At 43.0% G+C, this 17,579-nt stretch overlaps 1 protein-coding gene across 1 annotated transcript in view; it reads left to right on the top strand.

The window, feature by feature from the left end:
• Positions 1 to 900: 900 nt before the first annotated feature.
• The window catches only part of BANK1 (B cell scaffold protein with ankyrin repeats 1), a 2,434,538-nt gene continuing 2,417,859 nt past the window's right edge, over positions 901 to 17,579 (top strand). Inside the window, exon 1 of the mRNA XM_078676074.1 lies at positions 901 to 1,041. Coding sequence (XP_078532200.1) covers positions 1,029 to 1,041 — 13 coding nt within the window. The 5' untranslated portion in view covers positions 901 to 1,028. The remainder of the gene's footprint in view (positions 1,042 to 17,579) is intronic.

The following is a 17,579-nucleotide window of genomic DNA, read 5'->3' as shown; positions in this document are numbered from 1 at the left end:
GACACGGAGTCGCCGACTGCCGCTTGCTGTCCACCGCCACATGTCTCGCGCCCAAACCTGCAGAGGGGCAAAGAAAAGAAAACACTCCTGCTCCACCGATGCAATCCGATGTTCTCGCTGCTCAGCCGACGCAATCCTGATGCTCTCGAGCTCGTCTTCTTCCACAACGGCCTGTAATGAAAATAAAACCAAGAAAAATAATTACATCCTCCTGGAGGCTGGGGGGCAGGCCGTGGAGCGCGGGGTCAAAGAGGTAGACTCCCGTGCTTCCCGGCCTTTTAACCCTCACTAGCCAGGCCGGTTCTAACTGGCCTGGCCTTTGCTCCCCAGTGACCCGGAAGTGATTCCACTAAGGAACCCAGGGTCCAATCCGCGATGAGGCGCGCCCGCCACGTCATTGTGACGCGACGGGGCCGCCCCACCGCAGAGAACGGGTGGGGGGCTGGGGAGCCATACTTGCGGCGGGGCCCATGCCGGCCCCGCCTTTCTCACCACTGCCATTAAACACACAAAGCACCAGACTTAGTTTAAAATTGTTGATACTGTTGTGTTGATGTGGTGCCTTTATCGAAGTAGTTAACAGCGACACATCTTGTGGTGAGAGCTGTCACCTCAGAGATAAACTAATCCGTGTTGAGTAGACAGACAATTTACTATGCAAATCGTCACAGATAAGGTGTAGTAAGTTACATGATGAAACTAAACGATAACGTTCCCTAAAACATGAATGAAATTTAGCGGGCTGCATTCGAGTGCAAAAATAGCAGCGTTTTGTTTATAAAAGAAGGGGAATGCAAAGCGCTAAGTAAATCAATGTTGCTTTTTTCTGACAGTGCAGGAAACCTGCATGAGCGAGTTAAGCCTCGGCGGAGCCCAAGAGAGAAGTAAGCGAAGATCTGTACTTCCTGAAAATTTAGCCCACATCAGGCGACACAGTGACTGCTGCGACCCGGAGGGCTTCGGGCAGAGGTATCCGCTAAGCAGACTTCTTAGCACTAAAGAAGGCCTCCACCCCACCGAGCCCCAGCATGACCGCCGCAGGTATGTTTTCACATACTCATTTATAGCTTGCTGCGAGTTATTGTTTTAAAGTCGTGCTTAAGACTGCTTGCCGCGGAGTAACCCCTGGCATGTTCCCCGCGCGCTGGTCCTTGCTGCAGGCGCTGACGAGAAACGAGAAGCGTTGTTTACTCTCTCTTGCAGATTCATTAGAAAGTTGGACTGTTTACCACTCTCACTAGCCTTTTCTGAATAATGGACGTGCATCGGATGTGTGGTACTACTAATCTGCTTTCTCTTGTGTTGTCTATTTCGGGGTTATTAGCGTCGTTAATTGCCTTGCGCGCCAAATGCAGCGCGTGGGAAAAGTGAGAAACAAAACACGCACTATCCTAGCCAAAGACAGAGAACGGTGGAATTGGCTCGGTGCACCTACTTTCTATCTGCAGTGGATGTAGATGCTTATATCTAATTATTCAATCGATCATTGATTTACATATTGTCAGGTTTGGCCCTGATTCCACCCAACCAGGCTTCTGAGCGCTCTACAGTCAGAAATAAAGCAGGCGATCAGAATGGGAAGATAGAGTAACAATAACTACAGTAGCAGTGGCGTAACAAAGGCCACGCAGTGCGGAGGGGTAGGGGGGGAGGGGGCTCAGCACAGCACCACAGCACCCTGGCCTGAGCGCTCATGAGTTGGTTCGGAGGTGGGGCCCCTCCATGAACTTTGCAGGGGGGGCCCTCACGTTTTGTTATGCCACTGAACAGTAGCACCTGCCACTGGGAGAAAGCAGGGTACCAAATACACTATGAAGTAAGACACATAGGCATAATTCCTGGTGGAAATGCGGCATCAAAATCACGCCTTGGGTGAACAAAGGAAAGTTAAAGAAGGATACAGGGGCGTTGAATATTGAAGGCAAAAAGAAGCGAATCAGACGCACAAGGCCTTTGAAGGAAGAAACAGGAATATGCTTTGCATTAGCATCTTACTGACATACTGCTGAGATAGATGCACAAGTCAAATATTAAAAAGTAAAGTAGTGAAAGCAAGGAGATCGAAAATACAGAATATACAGTCAGAAAATTCCACTCTAAACCAAAACGAAGAGAGGGTCAGGATCAGGGTCGGATTGGGATTGAAAATCGGCCCGGGCACACACAAAAAAATCGGCCCTCATTTGCATAATGCCTTTCCTCACATCACTGCTTCAGAGTAATTGCATTAAAAAGAAGGAGGGGGACTTTAAAAAAAATGCACTCATTAGTTTACAGTAGTGAAACACACCTTAAAACAAGTGAGGCCACTTCTACTGAGGCCCCCCTGCTCCGCTCAGTATGTGCACACATTAAGGGGCCGGCCAGCTAGACAAAGGGAGTGATACCTCTGCCTGTTGCTAAACCGGGGGTGAGGAACCGGTGGTGTTGGTGGTAATGAGCGCCCATCTGCCTGCAGAAAGGCCACTCAGCCACCCACTTGGCCGCTGGCTGTATTCCGAAAATAGAGACACTGCCCAAATCGGCCCCAGACTGCTCAAAAAAGCAGCCCACAGGATGAACTCAGGCAACGGCCCCTCGGGCATTGCCCGAGTGCCCGCGTTACCAATCCGAGGCTGGTCAGGATACTAAGCCACCCAGGAATTAGAACACACACAGCAGGGAGTGGGACTGAGATGCAGGCAATTTAGGAATGGAAGACATTTGTGATTTTTTCCTCTCTGCAAAATTGACGTATTTTTCTTCAAATTATGGTAAAATAATCATATTCTAAAAATATCTTGGCTAGTATCTTGCTTGAAAACAGCAGGAATGGGCCTCGCATAGATAAGTCAAGTGTGATATCGGTAGGAAACTGGTCCGAGGAGAAAGAGTCTTCCAGAAGCATTTAAGATGTCACGAGGATTCTCATCATTGATGTCACTTAAAATGTCATGATTTATGTACTATGTGGCTTTACAAGCAGTGCATCGCTTGGGTGCAAGTTATAGTTAACTCAGTAAATTATATCTGTAAGTTTCCGTTTTTTTTTCTTGCTCAATGTTGTTGTTTTTTTGAAAACCTTACTATAACGTCACTTTAACCCATGTTTTTTTTTCCAATGAATTTTGAGGATGATTTTTAAACATAAGATACAATATTATTACCATACCTAACTATAACTTCACTTCAATCTTTGTTTTCAATATATTTATATAAAACATATATGTATGTACATATATATATATATATATATATATACACATATATACACATATATATGCACACACACATATATATATATATATATATATATATATATATATATATATATATATATATATATATATATATATATATATATATATATATATATATATTTTTTCTTCAAAAGCACTTCTCTCACAAGAAAGGCGTGGTGCACACTACTCCATGTTCATTTTTTGAAAAAGCTTTATTCCGCTCCCTCGGCAGTCAAACACGTTTTGGCCATGCTGGACTTCGTCAATGTCAATATATATCAAAACTATACTCTTTTAGGCTTATAGTACCATATCAATTATGTAAAGAAGAATGCTAACAACTCTGGGTAGTTCCCAAGTTTAAGCTCCTCTACACAGCACCGTAAAACACCAGCTTCACTCTAAATCTGCTCACCTCAAATATATGTTTTTCTAACAAAGTTTTTAAGCATAGGATTAGCACAGTGCCATTCACACCGAGCTAGAAAAGGACAAGTTTTTTGCTATTTCTACAGCAAAGTCTTTAAGCATAGGAATTGCTAATGCCATCCATGCCGAGCTATTCAATGTAAACAACCTTTTACCACTCTAGGCACAGAAGTACAGCTTTGGATGGGTAAAATACCATCCAAGCTAACCTGGAATTAATAAAACCAATCCCTGACATGTGTTTCGTTGGGCTGTATGACGTTACAACGCATACTTTTACAACGCCTACCTTTACAACGCATTTTTTACACCGCAACATCCTTTTCAACGCATACCATTAAAACGCATGCCATTACAACGAATTCTTTGAAACTACCTTTACAACGCATTCCACTACAACGCATACTACATTTACAATGCATACCATTACAACGCATAACATTACATTGCATGTAAGGTAAGTGTTGGATAGTGTAGGGGTAAAAATTACTATTCTAACTCCAGGGGGTCTTCTTTTGGCCGCTAGGGAGGTAGTTTAGCATTTAAAAATTTTTTCCAGGATAAATAGATTGTTCAATAATACGTTAGCCTTTTTCTTAATTGTGTTATTGCCACCTTATTACGTATTCTTGTTTGTTTTATGGACGGAATCTTTGGTTTTAACACGTTTAAATCTGATTCATGTTTTTTTTGTTTTGTTTTTTTAAATTGAATTTCCTTTCTTTGATATTGTAAAGGTTTTAATTAACCATGCACAATAAAGCATATCTATCTAACTCCAGGGGGTGCAACAGTAGGGTAAGTGTTGGATAGTGTAGGGGTAAAAATTACTATTCTAACTCCAGGGGGTGCAACAGTAGGGAAAGTGTTGGATAGTTTAGGGGTAAAAATTACTATTCTAACTCCAGGGGGTGCAACACTAGGGTAAGTGTTGGATAGTCTAGGGGTAAAAATTACTATTCTAACTCCAGGGGTGCAACAGTAGGGTAAGTGTTGGATAGTGTAGGGGTTAAAATTACTATTCTAACTCCAGGGGGTGCAACAGTAGGGTAAGTGTTGGATAGTGTAAGGGTACTATGTGTTATGCTATGGGTTGTAATGGTATGCGTTGTAATGACTGTAATGTAATGTAATGTAAGCGATTATTTATATCGCGCAGCACTCGCTCCAAGGAGCATCTAGGCGCCAGATACTGATCCAGAGATGTAGGAAACAGGTTGGTAGGAGGTGAAAACTCATCCAACTGTTACACTAGGGCTCTAGCGCAGGTGTCCTGTAACTTAAAGATCCAGGTTTTCAATCCCTTTACACTGCATTGTAATGGCATGCATTGTAGTGGTGTGCGTTGTAGTGTCATGCGTTGTAATGACTGCGTTGTAAATGCATGCGTTGTAATGGATATTGCGTTGTAAAAGTTTCGTTGTAATGGTAGTGCGTTGTAAAAGTTGTGTTGTAAAGGTTGTTTCCCGTTTCGTTGTCATTGCAAACTCTTCAGAGAAGTTTAGCTTTGTGCAAACACAAGGGTGCACCGAGTATAAATCTTAGAGTACCCAAAATTTGAGATAGAGTTGCACCCTATTCACCAAAGCTGAGTCTGCTACAATATTATAATGTTTTGATTGTTTGCAAATTAATCATCTCATCCAAGTTGAAACTCACTGGTGAAACCACTCTTTTCAGAGCCAGTTTTAGTTGACTTGATGACCAGTCTTTGAGTATGCCACAGAAAGTTCAAACATTTGTAGATCATGTTTACATTTTGTGGAAAATAACAATTTGTATCCCATTAATTTATGCCATTTATTTTTCCAAAAGCCACCTCCACATTCCCTCTTTTGAGTGCATTAATCGATACCCCAAAAGGATCACTGAAGGTCAGTGCCAATAAATAAATACTTGGCGGGCCAAATTCAAGCCATAAAACGTGGGCCATGTCAAGTGCTCCATAGAGATAGTGTAAACGTAATTGTTTATTTTCTGCTTTCCAGAAAGTAGACCAAGCCTCAAATGGTATGTGTTCCACTTCCTATAGGAATGTGACATGAAATTGAATCTTTTAAGTATGAATTTAATGCCTTAAGTGTCTTTTCTCAAGAGCTGTGTAAAAGGCACTCATAGCCTTGCATGGACCATGGCTTTACCGCTCCGCTGAGTCATGGGATACTTAATGCTAAGACTGCACAAGAATACTTTTACTAAATAGGGTGGGTTTTTAATGCACCCCTTTTTGTCCTCTCCTAATACCCAATTATAATAACTACCTTTGTTTCTACCTCTGAATGCCATGACTTTATTTGTTAACACATTGATCCCAAGGGAAGTGTTTGGTTAGAATCGGTTCATTTAATCCAAATTGCGTTGCAAAAAACAGTAAGTAAGACTAAACAGAAACAAATCATCTGCATACATTAGGCTATGGGTACAATTCCATCCTAGCGTGGAGCAGGTACTTATTCAGATGAGTAAGTCCCCTATCTGCTACCATGAATACTTCTCACCTCATTAAGAAATGTAGAGCAATTATTCATTTCTGAATGGTCATAGATATCTAGAGGTAAGCCATTTGTTCCAGAGAGTAGTTCTCTCAATTCAGTCAAAGGCTGGTAAAAAGTCAAGAAAAACCTTATAGACCGTTTGCCCCTGTGCTGTGACATACCTCTCTAATATAGTTGCTACTATGGTTATGTTATTGCATATTGGACAGCTAGATTGAACAGTTAGGCTTAAATCTCTGTTGTTCACAGGAAATAATGGCCCATGTCTGAAGCTTCTCTAGAATGTCCTTAGCAACAATCTTCCCTACTGAATATAAGAGAGCTTTCTATCAATCAAATTGTCGTAACGTTCGCAAACCCTTTTAAAAAAGGATTTTTGAATAATTTGTGTTTTAAAGCAGTGCTGGAATAAGGGAACTAATAGTTTCCTCCAAAAATAGAAATTCTTTTTAAGCATTGGTAAGAGGATCTGATCCAGCCCCATTGACCCTGAGTAACCAGCTCCATAAATGAATTTAGCTATCAGGAGCGAATCCAGAATACAATCAGTTCTTATCGAAGAGGAAGTCAGCCGGACTCTCTCTGTTATTAGATGCATATACAATGAAGATATAGTCAACCCGTTTTTGCTGCAGAATTGAAATTACCAAGCTATTTACTCTGATCCTGCAAGATATTTCTGTGATTTACCAGAATTGTCTGGCGTTTTTTTTTCAGGGCTGCACTATGTAAATTATGCTATAAAAAATCTGCATGCCTTTTGTTGACTGTAATCCAGTGTCTGGTTCATTGTTTTTAAAAAATGGTATCTGCTTGGCCCGGTTCTCTGAGAAATTAATAAACTGTCTAGGTATGAGCCCATTTAGTTCAATCAAGAGTGAATTAAATATTTTATTTCTATACTAGATATTTTGCATTTTTGGAATATGTCTTGGTTGGATAGTTATCTATATATATGCATTTAGTTGCACATTGTTTGAATTTCAAAAGGATATCCCCTTGGTATTATTTAGGCACACTACACAAGAAGCTGGCATTGCTGGTTCCGTTTGGGATTGGTTAAAATCCTTTTTGGATGAGCGCGCTCAGCAGGTCTGGATGCCCCCCTTCTCATCCTCTGCCAGGAAGCTATCGATCGGGTCCCTCAGGGCTCCACTCTAAGTCCTCTGCTTTTTAATATCTATCTGACCCCCCTGATTTACCTAGCAGAGTAGCTGGGTGCTAAAATCTTGGCTTATGCTGATGACACCCAGCTACTATTCACTTGGAAAGGCTCCGACCTGGGCACTGGCATCGCCCAGAGTTGCCTATCAGCCATGTTCACATGGCTTGCACGGGCCCAACTCAAGTGCAACGAGGAGAAGTCAGAGGTACTTTTGTATGGCCAGTTTCCTCCCTTTTTCAGAGAAGCCTTTAGGACTCCTAAATGCCTTCTGTGAATACCGAAAGTCTTAAAATTAGGATTGTTCTCAGTTTAGTAGTAGTAAAGTTGAGAAAAATCCAAATTTTAAGACTTTCGGTATTCACTGAAGGCATTTAGGAGTCTGAAACTTAGGAGTCCTAACTTTACTACTACTAAATTGGGAAAAATCCTAATTTTAAGACTTTCGGTATTCACAGAAGGCATTTAGGAGTCCTAAAATTAGGACTCCGAACTTCTGTGAATACCGAAATGAGTAAGTGCCTGCTGTGAATACCAAAATGAGGAAGTGCCTTCTGTGAATACCAAAATTGTAGTAAGTTTATGATTTTGTCTTAAGTTAGTTCTGTGAATCGGGCCCCCATAGCCATTTATCATTTCAATCTATCGAATAATTACTGTTGCACAAATGAAAAAATGATAAGGTACACAACTAGACATGATTGACATTGGTTGGCTCACCGTTAAGTGGACTGTAAAAGAAAGAGGGAAACAAGGAAGGTACCTTTTGATATGATTGAAAAAGAAACATTTTGGTAAAAATAAATCAGAAAATGAAGCAGTAGAAGACGGACTGTGTGACAAGAGCATTACATTTCTGAAAACTCCATAGTTGCACGTGTTCATCAAGTGGCCCTGATTGTAGCCCTTTAGTTCAGTTTACTCAATTTGGGAAAGGCTTTGTGTTTCCTTGCATTTCTTTAGAACTGAGACGAAAATGTGGAAGTTCCAGTTGTATAGGGGTTTCTAAATTTCACATTGAATCCGTTGGTAGATTCAGAGTGCCACATTTGATGGACAATAGGACCCTATGAATGCTAAAACTGTCAAGAGCATATGTGAATTTTATAGTAACATAATGAAATAAATTAAACTTCTGGGTCAGAAATGTGTATCAAACCCTTTTGGATTATAAGATTATCTTAGTCTGACTTGTTTTTGTTCCGAATCAGATGTAATATAATAATCCAATTAAGACAGACTCGCTTGGGTTCTACTTTGTTACGTTTGTTTCAAATTGGTATTCCAAAAAAATATTTAGTTTGTAGGTGACACAACACTCTTGACATTTTCTTACCCTTTCGCTTAGTTTATAAATATATTTTGATTGAATAAACTTGGAAGTGTCTAGCTTACCAAAGGGTTATCGAAATAAGCAACATTACACTATTTATCCTAATGATTTCCCTTCACATTTGTATCAGGGCTTACGACAAACATTGGGCTGTTACAAAACATTGATTGACAAGGATCATCGTAAGATTTGGTGGTGACAGAGCATTCACCAGGTTTCAACCTGGGAAAGCCTTGCTGAGTTATGATCATCCTATTTTTAGATACCCTCTATGTTGCATTACTCCCTACCACAAAGCTTTTGTGTGAGAGTCATGAGATAAAATACCAGTAAGGGAAGAACCATAATCTTCAGTGGCGGCAAGAGAAGAACAATCTGCAGTGCCAGATTTGTAGAAAAACTGTACCATCAGAGCGCCTAGGTCTGTGCATACGATGTGCGAGATCATAGAAGGTAGTAGATCCTATAACACCACAAATAGCTCTAAACCCTATACCTAGAAGAAGGAAAGCAACATTTCCCAAAATGCACTCAGATTTTAGTAAAAAAACATTAAACGCTTCCCTTCCCCCACTCCCACACCCAAAAAAGCCCCCCCACGCTATGCCATGCTATTCCTTCGATCAACCAGCCACTGCTAAGTAGCATCTCCGCCCCCCTGCCCCTCACCCCCCTCTGCACCTCTACCCATCACTATGGACCAGACAACTTATTTGTCCAGGGAGTCCAAGTACTCCTTTGCCTTAATCTCTGAAGAGAAATACCGAGTGGTTCCCTGGTTAATGATTTTTAGTTGTGCCGGGTTAACCAGATATGCCTGAATCTTTTTGTCCTGAAACGACTTCAGCATCTGCCTTAATATCCAGCATCTTTCTACCGTTATATGGCAGAAGTCAGGCCTTACGAAAAATGAAACCTCCCCACTTGATCTCCTAGCATCAGGTCTTGCTTTATACGATATAGACTGCCTCAGGAGAAAGTTTCTGAAAAAAACCAAGATGGCCCATGGTCTATCGCCTTCCTTCGCCGGTGTTCTCTGTTTGAAGGGGGTGTGGTATGATCTTTGGATCTTGGATGCCCAGTTCCACTCAGAGAGTTCCGGGAATACTGCTGAAAAAAGGCTGATTATGTAACTCCTAGTGTCGGACCCCTCCAAGCCCTCCTGGACCCCCAAAACTCTTAGGTTGTTTCTTCTTTGCTTGTTTTCAGACTCTTCTAGCTTCCATTATATGTCCTTAATCTGGGCATCATGGGCCTCCACCATAGTTACTGCGTTAGCAGCATCAGCTTCCGCGACCATCATCCTTTCTTCCAAATTTACCACTCTTTCTCCCATGTTAGAAAATGCCTTCGATCATTTCCTTACTACCCCCTGCATTTTCCTCATCCCTGCCTGTGTTTTTCGGCTATCTTGACGTGCTTCATCCCTGTGGGCAAGTATATGAGTGTTTGCAAAGTAATCTCATGAGAGATCTTTTCTCCCACTATTTTCCTTTCCCATTTGCACCAGCACTTTTTTTGGTTGTTGAGAGATGGTCCTCCTCACTTTCCTCTGGATCTGATTCCAGACTGCTGGCCCCCTGCGAGGTGCTTAGTACGTCATCCGACCACTCTGCTTCCTCTGTCACTTGGTTCCTTCTCAACTTCCAATTTATTTTTGTCCTCCATAGGATTCTTATCTTCTAATATATCAGTTACTTTTTGACTGCCTGGCTGGTTCATATCCTCTTGAGCTACTGAAGTCCTGATGGGTTCCGGCACTAGTTTATTACAAGTCATATCCCCCGTGCAATTCTTGTTACTGCTGACCTTGTTACCAGGCAGGACTATCGCGGGTGAGTTATTCAAGTCCAAAATATTCACAGCGTTTTGTTCCTGAGGTGCCACACACCCTTAGCCCCCCCCCCCACTGCAGCAGCCAAACCCATACCCGTCGGGCTTACTCCCGCCTGAGCTGCTCAAGCCATTTTAGTCGTTGTACCAGAGTTCCCTGCCTGAGCTCCAGTTCAAATCAGAAATGTTATCAACGAGGCGGAGCAAGATGGCGGCCGCTTAGGTGGACGTTAGCGATGCTAGCAGGTAGCGGTCCGTCCGTATCAATGTGACCCGATTGAAGAAGGCTTCGCCGCGTTATGATTCTATTTCTTTGCCCCCCCCCCCCCCCGGTCTGAATGCAGTTTTGCAGTAAGCGCCTCCGGCCTCAGCATTTGGGAACTGTCTCCTCCCTCGTGAGACAGTGTGTGGAGACTTATCTGCGGCACCTGGTGTTTCATCTCACGAGCAAGGATTCCACTATGGCGCCGAAGATAGCTTCGAGCGGCGCTTCCTCCAAAGCAGCAACGGCATCAGCCGCCCGCAGAGCTCGGAGCAAGGCACTTCTGGCTCATGTGGATAATCTGCTCCCTGGTGAGGGTGTACCGGCCCCCAGCAAAATCTTCCCCCGACATCCGCAAAGACCGCGGCTGCTGGATCCAAGGAGCGGAAATGGCGGTCCCTTGAATGTGGGAGCTACAAAAAACAAACCGGCGGGTCCCACGGTGGTTGAACAGATGCAGCGAGGGAGAGAGCCAGCTGCCAATGTGAGTACAGATGTCGGGTGCGATATGGAGGAAATCTCTGGAAATAATGCCATTATATTCTGATCTGTATGTTAAATGGGGGTTTTCTGTTTCCTAGCAGTGGTGTTGCTGTTGTATATATGTAATTGATACAATGCTTGTGGGACAAGGGAGTGCCATCAATCCTTTATGATGTTATTAAGTGGTTGGGTGCTGCATGGGTGGATCTTTCTTGAAGCAAATATTCTTGACACAGGTATGGTAAGGCCAGAAACATTAAGAGAATTAATATAATCCAGAGAAATACAGTGGATACATGACTAGAATTCAGACCCTTTTGAAAATTATCAAAAGAGAAAACATTTCCCTGAAGCCATGCAATCCCCTCACTGGCCACCCAATTGCCCACTAATTTGAAATCAGTATCCAGATGCACCAAATGATCCTACGTGACACTGCTGACTTAATTCTGTTGAATTTGCTATCAGCGTCTACGTGAGAAGAGGAAGACTACTACAAAGTCAGAGGACCCATGAAAACATCCGTAACTGGGGAAGCCTCATTAGGGTTTTCTGTCAACACCAGCAGCAGACTACAAACTCTCTGAAATCAGATTGGCGATGTGTGTGCCACCATGAAATGAAAGGAAACATAACATAGAAATAAGGCACTGAACTGTGCTATTCAGTACTCTTTTTTCAGTTTTTTTTAATGGAAGTGGGTGAAGGCTGTACTTCTAGAACTGTATGTCCATATCCTTTTTCAAAATACTAATCAATAATTAGGTTTATTTTGGGTACAATCCATAAAACATTAAACTACCCTAAAAAAATGATCGAGAAAAGGAAAATCGGTTACCTCTAAAAAAAAGTGTAAAGATAAAGCCATCATCGTGGGTCGCAGAAGGGCTCCTAATACTCCAGAATTCAAACAAATAATGAGGCACTGCCAAAATCACAGATTATGAGTGAATGTCTCCTTCAGCTCCAATGCTGGTTTAAACTTTCAAGTATCCAAGTCCTTCAGTAGTCAGCAAACCTATTTTCACCTTGGAACATCATACACTGGACAGAGAAAAAAATTACCCTCATCCTCCACGCAATTTAAACGATTTTGGCAGTATTTACTGTATCTAAGCAATGTGCCTCACCTAAAGATACAATAATTAAATGTTAAAGTACCAACCCTAAGTTTAAAATACAAGGCCTTGGTCAACAATGGATCTATCACTTTTAAGTAGGGTTCAAATTTGGGAGTGCACTTACACATCAGGAACTCTTTGGCCGAACTTCAATGAGTGATTCTTAAAAACTGTGCCTCCTGTAACCACAATTTGCATGCTAACCTGACCTCTGATACTGTTTCAAGAGTAAGCAGATTGGGGGAGGACCAAAGATGTGATAAACACGTTTGCCTCAAATGTCTCATACATGCTTAAACCAACAAAGTAATCCACTGGCAGTGTGACTGAGGGAGTCGCAAAGTGTTTCCCTGTATAGTTCAGTTCAGCGTGTCTCGTTCTCTGGTCCAAAGCAATGGCCTTTGCTTGATGAGGGAAGCAATATCTGAAATTCCAAGCTCTAAGTACGTCAGGATTGTGGGAGTTCCTATAGCTAATTTCAATAAAAATGTAAATGAACCGGAATAACCCAATAACTCTGCTCCCTACTGAAATATATTCTGGATCTGGGCTTTATGCACCTCAGGGGGGATATCAAATGTCCACCATTTTTCCATTCAAAACACACTGCTATCCCTGTCCTTTGAGCCAGAAGGTTCTGAATCCTGGATTTTTGAAATGTTCTATTTAGTGTTGGATGATACGCTGAACCCTAGGTATTTAAAACCAGGAACCTGTTTGAGGGAGGATTTGTCTAGTATAAAATTGCTTTTAACATATTTAGGTGATTTGAACAGCATCATCTTAGTTTTACTTGCTATTCATAACTAGGCCATTGGGTATGCAGAACTAAGCAACCGGTGTAATAAATTCTGAAGATATCTGCATGTCGTAGGGACCAGGTGGATTTCATCAGCAAAAAAAGGCAGGCAGTCGGGGACCCAGCTAACACAGGGGTATCACTGGTGCAGTTACTGACATCTTCGGCCACTTGGTGTATATATATATAAGTATATATATAAGGAGGACAGGACAGTCGCTGAAGAACAACACTGGGAAACAACTTTGATGAGAGGCTAAGACTTTGAAGGTTCCGCTTCGGGCTCCATCATTATAGTGGAGCCAGACGAAATGTTCAAGAGGTCAGTTAGAATGCTCAAAGCATGCAAGAAATTCTTCACCAGATGCCTTGGGTCCGTAAGTTTACAGACACCACAAATTATGTCTGTCTCGTAAGTACATCATACTTTTCTAAAATTAGATAGAACGTAAACATCTGGTCAATTGTGTAAATTTTCTTTGTAAATTGTGCTTGCCAGTGTGACAGGTTTTGCATGTGGTCTAGCAAGCCTTTTGGGTGGCACTGTCAATTTGATGACCTGCCTTTGATTTCCTGTATTGCTTTTTGTTTGTGGCCAAAAAACTTGGAAAAACATGCTTTAACAGTGTAAGGCTTGCTGGTTTTGATGGGCAATCATAATTGTGATTGTGGTATCTTGATCTAACTTATTCAGTGCTGATAGCTTCCTTAGCTCTTTTTTGATTATAAATTGTTGTGACTACAACTTAATTATGCACCTTATCTGAAACAACTATCACCTCCTCAGACTTTTGCTCATTGCACGTCTCATGGTCTTTGTTTGCATCCTAAATCAGAACCTCTGGTATCAGTGGAAAGTTTCCTATCTTACTTCTCCATCCCTACCCTGGTAGCAATACAAATGTTTTTATAGTCACTAAGGCAGTGTGAAAGTCAGTCAGGATAGTATCCTAGCTGGCTACAAGTGGGTACCTACGTAGTCCCTGTGTGTCCTCCCTGTGCAAGTCAACACCTTCTGCCCGGGCCCAGGCCTGGATGGAGAGTTCCCAAGCAGGTACTGCAGGTGTAATTGGCGATCTTCACCCACAGATGATTAAGCGCTTGGCAAGAAGCAATCCCAGGTCTGTGAACTGTGTGGTGGACCTGTGTCTCTTGTCCTTGCGGGCGAGGCCCAGCAAACAGACCTCCCAAGTATGGGGCACAGATCTCTCTTGTCAGTCTGCTAACTGAGCGGTCACACCTAGAAAATATCAAAGGGAAGGTCAGTCCAATACCATGTGTACCAGACCAGCATCAGGAATAGAGCAGCTGAGGCATGCAGCATTTGTGCAGGGATAGCATTGATTTATCTTTGCAGGAGTGAGGTATGCTCTGTGGAGTATGTAGTGTTGAATAAAGTGGAAACGTGTGTTTCATAGAAAAAGTGCAGGATATTCCACTATGGTTCTCAATTCTGTGTCCGTGACGGACCAGGTTTGTTTCTCAACAGGAGTGAGATAGCAGCATGTGTGTGCAGCAACTCACCAAAACTCTGTGTCAGGTTGTGGCCTGCGCCTATGACATGAAGGTATTGGATGGTGAGATGCATTGGGCGTTCCTGTTGCATGTTACCCCAACATGCTTAAAGTGCCACAATTTTGGAAGTGTGAAGTAGGCTGTGGCCGGGCAGGAGCCCCTCATCTCTTATTAGGGTTTCAAATGGTGTGAGGGAGCCACCTCATTAAAAATCTCCTAGTGTGTGTAAGTCAGTTTCATGCCAGGCTGAAAGTTCCCTCAAGGAGGTGAACGGATCTCCCCTAGGGGTGCCCAGGAGTGGAAGGGCAGGGGCATTAGGCTGGGTAGCTTTGGTAATTAAGATACTATATATAAAACACCGGTGTGCTACATGTAGTAGCGTAGGGAATGGGGTTGTTCGTCTGGTGAATGAATATAAAATATGGAACCAGCTCCAGGGTGGGTTGTTGTGGTGGTGTCTGATACTTGAATTACCGCCAACCACTTGGTCACCCATTGCAGTGTAGAATCCAAGTAGTGGTGTTCGAAATTGGGGATCGCTAGTTCATCTTCAGTGATCTGCAAGTGGAGTTTGTAAATCTCGTATTGTACATCTCGTATTTTGCCAAAGAAGGTCCATTGTGAGTTTGTTGAGCATGCAGAACAAGGTTTTAGGGATGCACAGGGGGAGGTTGGTGAAATAGTACACTAGGCGGGGCAGCATAATCGTCTTAATGAGGGTCACCCATACAGCGACGGAGAGTGGAAGAGTTTTCCAGCATATTAATTGTGGTTGTATTGAGGACATTGTGTCGGTGAGGTTACCATCAAATAGGTCAAAGGGGTCTTCGTAAATGTTGATACCAAAATACCGGAATGTCACTGGGTTGCCAGGTTAGGTGAGTACCCCCAAGATGATAAATAGGGTCTGGGACAGTGCCACTAAAGGAGAAAAGGCATGATTTTGCCCAATTAACTTTTAGTCCGGAAGTTGTTGAAAACCTGTGAAATATGGGCTATATTGAGTGTTCATGTGGACATCGCGCAGGTATAGGAGTAGGCCCTAAAAGCAGAAGGGATAACAGGCATCTCTGTTGGATACCCCTATGGGCTGGGACTGGATCAGAAATCAAGTCTCCAGTCTTCACCCTCACCAGTGGACAGGTGTGAAATAGTTTCAACAAGTTAATAAATCAGAGGCCCAGTCCGGAGCGGATCAAAACTGCGAATAGGAAATTCCACTCCAAGGAATCGAATGCCTTTTCCAAGTACAGAACTAGGCATCTGGAGCATGGCCAATACCAGGGGGCATTCTCCATAACTGTGAAAAAATATCCACAAGTTTAGTAAGGTGTTCCGAGTCGGAACAAACCTGTTTTGGTCAGGGTGTATGAAAGTTGGACACCAGACGGGCCGAATGGCCAGTTATTTTTTGGGAAGTATGTTGTTGTCTGTTTTGAGTAATGCGAGAGGGCGATATGAGCCTAAGGCAGAGGGATCTCTGTCCAGCTTGGGTAAGGGACTGAGGAATGCCTCATGAAGCAAGGGTGGTAGACAGACAGCCTCGAGGGCCTTGTCATATAGTGTCTGAAGGCATGTGGCCAGAAGTGGGGCTTTATAAAATTCGGTTTGGAGACTATACCAACCTGGGGTTGTCCCTGTAGCCAGAGCATGTATGGCCTCTTGGATCTCAAATGAGACAATAGTGTTATCCAGTTCAAGTCACTGGTCAGGAAATAGGGTAGGTGAGGCTCTGGAGGCTAGTAAGAAATAAGCGGTACCTGAGTCTGTGGGTGCAGCCGACGTGTACATAGAGGTGTATTATCTTGTTATTTCAGTGTGAATCATTGTCTGGATATGAAGGACGATGCCAGCAGTTGAGCGGAGCACCTATATGGGATGTCAAGGATGTTCATGGCGAACAAGCCACGCTAAGAGTGAACCCGCCTTGTCTTCTCCATCATGAGTTTTGGCAGTATGGGCAGCATATTTAAGACTCCAAAGGTGTTCTAGTAGCGCCCCATGCTCCCATTGTGCCAGCAGGAGTCTCTTCCTGTGCCCCAATGCCAAAATAGCTTGTGATCTGTACCCAGTAGGTCCTGCTCAATGCGAGAGATATCCTTATCAAGTAACCGTCTTGCATTACACGTATTACCAAAACAAGGACCACTAATGACCACTTTAAAAGTGTCCCATTTGAGCAGATGAGGCCGTATTAGTTTTAAGATTGAAGTGTTCTTCTATGGCTGATTCCAGGGAGGACCAAAAAAGAGGGACTTCCAGCAATGCTAGTTGCAGTCATAATGTTGGAATAGGAGGAGTTTTTGTGTTCCAATTCATACATAAATGCTGGGGATTGTGGTCTAAGTAGGTACGACCTAAATATTCAATGTGTGTTATGTGGAGAAAGGGGTCCAGGAGACCCAGAAGGTAGTCTACCTTGACATGTAAGCTGTGGAGGCTAGAACAGGAGTAAACCTAGTGCATTGATTGCGGAGTCTCTATATGTCAGATAGATTCCAGTGTTTGAGCCAGGCAGCAAGCGCCTGGGAGCTAGTGGTGGCAATTCTGCAGAGAAGGACGGGAAGGAGCAGTCAATGCCTATATCCAGTACACTATTGAAGTCTTCGCCTGGGAGCCATAGTATCCCACTCCATTGTGAAAGTACCCCTGTAAGTTTGGTGAGGAATTGTATGCGTAAATGGATCAAAGGAGTACATGTTTGCCCTCAACATGCCCCTTCACTAGCATGTAACCACCCTTGGTATCTATGACAGATGCATGCACTGTGAAAGGGGTGCTAGCCTTAACCCATAGCAGGACGCCTCTAGTATGTGTGGAGTAATTTGTGTAGAATACTTGCCCCCTCCAAATTCACTGAAGACCTGCGGTCTCGGTCAGTGACAGGTGGAATTCTTGCAGTAGTGTGTTGCGCGACAGAGTAAAT

This window comes from Lissotriton helveticus, chromosome 2_1 (assembly GCF_964261635.1).
Source record: "Lissotriton helveticus chromosome 2_1, aLisHel1.1, whole genome shotgun sequence".
NCBI lineage: Eukaryota > Metazoa > Chordata > Amphibia > Caudata > Salamandridae > Lissotriton > Lissotriton helveticus.
Note: the sequence above shows the minus strand (reverse complement) of the source record. Positions and strands in the feature narration are given on the sequence as shown.